This window comes from Cimex lectularius, unplaced genomic scaffold (assembly GCF_000648675.2).
Source record: "Cimex lectularius strain Harlan isolate CLEC.00 unplaced genomic scaffold, Clec_2.1 scaffold203, whole genome shotgun sequence".
Lineage (NCBI taxonomy): Eukaryota > Metazoa > Arthropoda > Insecta > Hemiptera > Cimicidae > Cimex > Cimex lectularius.
The window spans coordinates 487,345-494,672 of record NW_019392774.1 but is presented as its reverse complement, the minus strand read 5'-3'; the positions used below and the strand labels follow the sequence as shown (position 1 = coordinate 494,672).

At 38.2% G+C, this 7,328-nt stretch overlaps 1 protein-coding gene across 2 annotated transcripts; it reads right to left on the bottom strand.

The window, feature by feature from the left end:
- Positions 1-5,276: 5,276 nt before the first annotated feature.
- Positions 5,277-6,613, bottom strand: LOC106672968 (calcyphosin-like protein). Of its 2 annotated transcripts, none has more exons than XM_014404836.1 (3): positions 6,516-6,613; positions 6,151-6,305; positions 5,277-6,047 (listed from the first exon to the last, which is right to left on the bottom strand). In XM_014404836.1, coding segments are annotated over exons 2-3 (672 nt in total). In that variant the 5' UTR covers positions 6,152-6,305; positions 6,516-6,613; the 3' UTR covers positions 5,277-5,376. The 2 variants fall into 2 exon arrangements, with proteins under 2 accessions (XP_014260322.1, XP_014260323.1); XM_014404837.2 differs by having other exon boundaries at positions 6,151-6,233; positions 6,516-6,575.
- Positions 6,614-7,328: the final 715 nt, after the last annotated feature.

Genomic DNA, 7,328 nt, shown 5'->3' with positions numbered 1-7,328 from the left:
ATAGGGTACCTGTGAACCCCAGCCTCCCTCGTAGATATGGGATTTCCACCCTAAATTATTTTCCCCTTTTGCCGGCTGGATTGCGGACCCCCGGCGCGTCCGGGACAGCGGCTCGGGATCGGCATGCGCCTAAGATAAAGAATCAGAAGAACAATCTGAATACACAACGAGAAATCAAAAGGGTCCGCTGTTTTTTATTATTTACCACCGGGGCGATATCTCTGAAATACGCCCGTGTCCTACGTGTCCTAAACGTATTATTAGACTCTCTGGGCCGACGGCGGTCTAATATTGTTGTGTCGACTCTATCCCAGAGGCTCAGACGCTCATTAGGGCCGGACGGAGTATTTCCGGAACGGGAGGATTCGAATAACAGGAATCGGAGTTTTAATGGGGGGAAAAATAAGCCCGACACACAGCCGACAATTCATTGTGTCTGGCCTCGTTTCAGGTTCAACAGCTCGATTGTTTCCCTGTAAATCACAACTATACGACGCCTGAAACACACAACATCGGTTAAGGACTAAATCTGAAGTTGAACAGCACATAACATGCTAGAAAAAAAAAGACAGCAGCACAAGAAAAATAATAGTTGAACCCGGCATACTTACAAATAAGCTTTTTGCATACCGGCACCCCGGAGTTGATATTAAAAAAAAGAAGAAAAAAACTGCTTAAACAACAACCGTTATGGACATGGTTCGTCCGGTCCATGTGCCAGAATTCATTGATTTACAAACCATACGAGGGGGAGGGAGGGATGGACGGANGAGAGAGGGAGAGAGAGAGAAGAAAAGAAAAAAATACATAAAATAAAATACAAAATGCATAATATATAAAAAATGCAAAATACAATAAAATGAGAACTGCACTCAAAATTTTGATAGATTATTAACAATGGAAAACTCAAAATTTTTCTACTTCATTCATTTGTATCTATAACTGTACATGTATTATATGCATCCAGCAGATTGTATAATTTATGTTTGTGGCACAAAAAGATCTGGATTAATAAAATGATATTATTCATTTTCATCCATATTCTTTTCTGTCGTTTACATTGTAATTTTGGGGAATGGAGTAATCGCATTTGTGTGATTTTGTAATTTAATATGAAAACGTCTGTAATATGTTTTGATGGATGAAAAAAATGTTGCCATATGCAGATCTCTGAGAATTGTGTTATTCTTTATGTAAAAAGTGGCAGAAACAGTTAGTCTTAAAATTTTGGATTGAAAACTTTGTAATCTTTGAATATTGGAATATTCGGCCGATCCATAAGCTTGGCATCCAGGTTTGAGTGCGAATGTTGAAAGTTTTGATTTTAATGGTAATGTTGATTCTCGGTTGATTAGGTAATAAGGCATTTTAAATCTTTTGTTGTCTGTTTTTTTTTTTTTAATCGTGTGTGTGGATTCAAAGTTAGTCTTCTATCAAATGTCCTAAATAGTTAACTTCGTCGGATTGAGGAACAGGTTCATTGTATAACTATATGCTAGGACAAGTCTCACGACGGAGTGTAAAGATGATATGTTGTGATTTTGATGGGTTAAACTTTATTTTCCAAAGATTGCTCCAGTTTTTCAATTGTCGATATGTGGTTTTGTAACATAAGTGATGACTTGTCAATATGGCGGCGTCCTCTGCGTGGCGGTAAGTGCATTCTCATTTGTGGGCATATCAGAAGTAAAAATTGTATACAACAGCGTAGCGAGTATTAACTCTTGGGGCACACCTGCGAACAGTTCTTCTCAGAAATTAACGCATCCTGGTTTACTGCGAAAAATCTCTCCTTAATATATAACTAATAGGCCTGGGGTAATATATATACAAAGTGGAAGGTTTATGGGCCGAAAAACAGCTGAGGTGATCGCCGGCCCTCCGCGTGTATTCCTTCTCTGTCCTGTCTTTCTCGCGTATTTTGTATTGAACTGCAGCCATTTGAGCATCTCGATCTGGTTACTGACTCTCTGCTTTTACTTGTATATTACGTAGTTATTTTAAAAAGCTAGCCTCTTGTTAGTACCTCAGGTTGTCAATTTAAGAATAGATAAACAACATACAACACATAACATATATATCGCCACAAACATAGAAGTCTGGTCACATTCACTNACAATTTCTTTAGATTTTTAACTTTTCCCATTTGTTGGTTGACTACACGGCAGATCTGGATGGGGGAGTCATCTTTAAAATCCCCCTCTTTTTTTTCCATGATCCAGTATCTTGTGAAATTCTTTGTCATCTGGTCTTCACTATCACTTCCGCTCTTTTCTTTTCTAATTCTTTTCCTTTTTTTGGACTCCGGCTCGAATGGCTGCAGTGTCCTCACTAATTCGGTGTTACCTTTTCCGTTCCTAGCAGTATCCATACGTTGGGTGGCGCTGCTCTCTCCACCAACTCCAACGGGGCCCGAGTGAATAACGCCGAGGGTGGCCTGTGCCCCCGACGTCACCGGAATTTCGCCTTCCGGATATACGGCGTTTTTTTTCATATTTTTTGGAGCTTGTTTGTTTTAGGCCAGGGGGAAGCTACCCACCCTGGCCCTAGCCGATTAGTGGGGCTGCCACTAAAGGTGAACCGGCACACCTCCCCCTCCTTAAAGCCTGGGACGCCGGGAGAAGGAACAGGGAGGAGGTTAGTGTTGGGGAAGGGGTTATTATAGGAATGGAATGTTAGGTAATGAGGTTAGTAAGGGGATAAAGTGTTTCGGAAGGCCACCAGGTACAGGAGGGGTATTGGACGCAGTTTAACCTCTTGCCCGGGAGGGCCGGGGTTAATAATTTTAATTTGTATAATAATTCCTCGTACCATACTTTGCAAGAATGGCTTAGAAACCCTCCAGTCCCGTACGGTTTCTACTTGAGACATGAAGTAGTGAAATCTGTACCTGTGAAGTTGATGAGTAGTGGAATGACGGGTTGAAAAACTGAATTGATAGTCTGGTATGACGTTCAAAGATGGAAAAAATTATAATGTACTTACTGTTAGAATGCAAAACAAAACAGGTCAAAAATAGAAAGGAAAAAAAGGTTACACAAAAAGACAGTAAATAGTACAACAGCAAAGACATGAAGCTTTTACGTGAAAAGACGCGCAGCTAACATAATTTTCGTTAATTTCTTTTCACGCAATGTCCTTACAATTTCAGCAACAAATACAACAAACCACCCTTGTAAAATCAGGACACTTGATCCTGCGATAAATTTCACTGATGCCTTTATCTGTTTTTTTTCTGGACGAGTATATATACAAAAAATAAGTTCAATGTGTTAAATGAAATCAACTGATAAAAATAATTATTTTTTCTGTTTATCTCTCTTAGGTAATTACTATTTACATTTTTGCAAAAAAAAAAAAAAAAATGAAAGGGTATTTATTCAAGATATTTATAAAATAATAGTACTACTAAGTTTATCTGCTGAATAGATTAATTTTTATAATCAGTTTTTTGTCAGTAGCGCGTCCGTTACGGATCGGCTCTAAGAGATAGATAACGTCTTTCTCGGTAGAGATAAAAAAAAATATATATAAAAATTTACAAAGTGGGGAAAATATTGTGGGAGTCATGATGATTCTTAATAAGTAACTGGTTGCTCCCGCCTTTTATTGGCAATGATTAAAATTCCTGGTTTATTCGCAAATCCGATTAATTACAAAAAGTATTAAAATAAAAATAAAATAAAATAAAAAACACGACGAAGACAGGCGGAAAATGGGCCGGATTGGTCGTGACGCCGCGTCAATCCGTCACAGATGTTTAACTTCTCGGGTTGAAAATAAAAACCGAAGTGGCCGTTCTTCATAATCGATTATCAATGTTTTGCCCCCCTTGAGCTTTAATTATAGAATGATTGATCGAACGTGTGAAAAATTCTTCCGGTTCGTAACGCCGTCCCGGTGGTCCTACTAGTGCCAATTCGGACCGGCGAGGTGGTCGGACACCCGGAAAATCGTTTAAAGAATACATGCGAATTTCAGAAGACTAGGATAAAACGGATCGATGGTTAAATTTAGGCCCAAAACCCCGGCTAGAAAAATCCCATGTTATCAGAAAACAAATAATTCAATGAAGCAATCAAACAGTCAATGAAATAACAGATTAACTGACTTATATAAGAGACTCATTCAGCCAACTTTTCCTTATACACTGAACAAACGGACAGGTCAATAAGCAATCAATGAATCAATGAAATAACATTTTAACCTAGTGTCGTTTGTAATAAAACACTAGTCGATAAGCAATGAAGCAAATCAATGAAACACCGAACCAACAAATCAACTGAATTTTATGAGATGGTTAGGGATGGTTAATGATGATTAAATCATTCAATCAACTTTCCCATAAACGATGAACAAGCTGAGTAGTCAATAAGCATCCAAGCAGTCAATGCAATACCGACCTACTCCACTTATTATTAATGAAAATTCAACCAGTTTATGAAATAACAATTTGACCTAGTGTCATCTATAATAAAACACTAGTCGATAAGTAATAAAACGAATCAATGAAATACCGAACCAACAAATCAACTGAATTGTAAGGGATGGTTAATGATGATTAAATCATTCAATTAACTTTCCCATAAACGGTGAACAAGCTGAGTAGTCAATAAGCATCCAACTTCCTCTCTCTCTCTCGCTCTCTCTTTCTCACTCTCTCTCATTCACTATTAACAATTCGCATTTTGTCTCAATCTTAATACCGTTCTCTTTCCCTCTCTTTCACTCTCACTCTGTGCATTCTTTCAATTTCTTACTCTCTCCTCTCTAATTCCTTTCCATCTCTTATTCACTTTCTCTCTCTCTCTCTCTCTCTCTCTCTCTCTCTCCCTCTCCCTTCCATCTCTCACTCTGCCTTGTTTGTATCTATTATTCACACTCTCTCTCTCTCACTCTCTCTCTCATTCTGTCTCCTTGCCATCTCTCCCTCTTCCTAACTCTCTGTCTCTCTCTCTCTCTCTCTCTCTCTCTCTCTCATTCACTATTAACAATTCGCATTTTGTCTCAATCTTAATTAATACCGTTCTCTTTCTCTCTCTTTCACTCTCAAACTTTCCAACCCTTACTCACACTCTTCCTCTGTCTGTCTGTCGTCTCTCTCTCCTCACTCTCTCTAAACTGCATATAATATTTGTAAACAATGAATTCTGGCAGACGGACCGGACAAACCATTTCCATAATGCTTTTGTTCTTAATTTAATGAGAAAAAGTTTTATTTTTGTTTTTATCAAGCAATTATTAATATTATTGAAGTATTTAGAGAAAAAACACGGTTATTTTAATAAATCGATTTTATTTTCTAATCAAATGACACAGAGAAATGTCCTAGAAGAGCCAAAGCTACGCGACATTTCTCGCCAGACGGACTAGAAATTAGAGCTTGTAAGTTTGTCGCATCATGAGATCGAAGTGAATGTCGGACTCGATTGAAGCCGAGATGCCGTAGTAGTAGTGGAAGAACTCCTCCCTGGAAATCTTCCCAGAGCTCATCCCCTTTTCGAAAATTGAGCAAAACTTCTGTTTGATCTCTTCTTCCGTCTCTTCTCCGGATAGGAACTTCGTGTTCTTCTTGACGGAGTAGAGGCCTCGCATCCCGTCGATCGTGATGGCACCCTCGTTCCCCTTGTCCAGCTTGTCGAAGGCGTCGCTGATGGTCTTCACCCTCGACTCGGGAAGCTTCGGCATCACAGCGGATATGACGTCGTTGAGAGTGACGGTCCCGGAACCGCTCTTGTCCAGCTTTTCGAAGAGCTCAGCGACTTCGTCCTTGTCCAGCTGGACTCCGGCCTCGGCCATCCCCTTCTCGAAATCCTCCAGGTTCATGTTCTCGGTCGTCCCTTTCCTCAAAGCCCTGCCGAACTCGAGGAAGCCGGTCGTGCCTCTGGACTGACAGAGGAGTCTCACCTTCTCCAGGGCGTCTTTTGTCACAGCCGCCTCCCTTTTCGACTTGTTCATCATCTCGGTCTCCTGCCTGGATGCAGCCGACTGCGGCCTCGTCGCCTGCTCGTACTTGGTCATGCGCCTGCACTTGATCATCTCGTCCACTTTTAGTTTAAACCGAAAATATAAAGGCGAAGGTTGTCTTTTAATTTGAATTATCGGTAACCAGAAAAGTATAGAAAATAAATTTTTAGTCAGTCAACTTACTTCCTAAATGAGAAAATGCAATCTGATTTATTTAAAAAACAAATGCAACAAACAACACTTTAGCATATGTTCAGATTGACGATCTGAAAAGATACCGTATGGCCTTTGATTATTTGTTTTTTAATTCGATTCTCAATCAAACAACAAAACAACAACTGAAAAAATAAAAAAATACTATTAAGGACAAATTGTTAAAATCTCGCAAATAATAAAATCGACTAATCGACTTTAAAAAAAAAATCTTAATGAGCTTCTTTTGTGTATAATATTATATTCTAGGACGGTTACAACTTTAGTGAACTTCCAGAATAAAATATTTGTACAAGAAAATTAAAATAGAATAAAAAATAAATAAAATATCATACTTGGTCAGTTAAACGGTTATGTGCAGGTCGATTGCTTTTGACTAATAATTAAATGGGCTACCTGTTATTTAATATTCGTATGGTATTGCCTGGTGGGTTGACAGCTGTTTCTATTCTAGTAAAAATAAAAGAAAGATTTACACAAATTAATAGTAATTTGAGCAAAATTTTTCCTGCTAAGGAGACAAGAGGTAAAAAATGAAAAATTTCTTTCTGGTTTGTTTTCCCCGGAAAAAAATCTGTTGTAAAATTCAAACAGCGTAAAACTATTAAGTAAGATTTTAAGACCAATTTTGAATAGAAAAATACAAACTAGACCCTTTATGCCTGAAGGCTAAAAAGCCGTAGAGCGTAGTTGTACGTGGGGCTATCAAAGATGCGCAGAGATCTCGTCTTAAAGACCAGAGGGGACAGAAATTTAAGGCAAAGAAAATTCACCTCAAAGAGGAAAGATTGTAAATTGAGAGGTGGCAGTAGGAAAATGGACGTTTCGATTGATTATTAAGTAATTAATTAAAATTGGATCGAATGACTGGATCTCTTAAAATGATTTGATTGGTTCGATATCTCATTGACCGGTTGGATATTTATTGATCTGTCAGTTTATTCCCTTATAACAATTATTTTATTCACTTGCTATTTTATGGTTGTTTATTGACTAGACAGTTTGTTTAAGAGTAAGGAAAGTTGAACAATGTATCTTGAAATTATCCCAATCATTTAATATTTCATGGACTGTTTGATTGTTATTGACTAATTTAGACCTATTAGGCGGTTAAAAGTTAGTCTATTGACTGAATAATTACTCGGTTG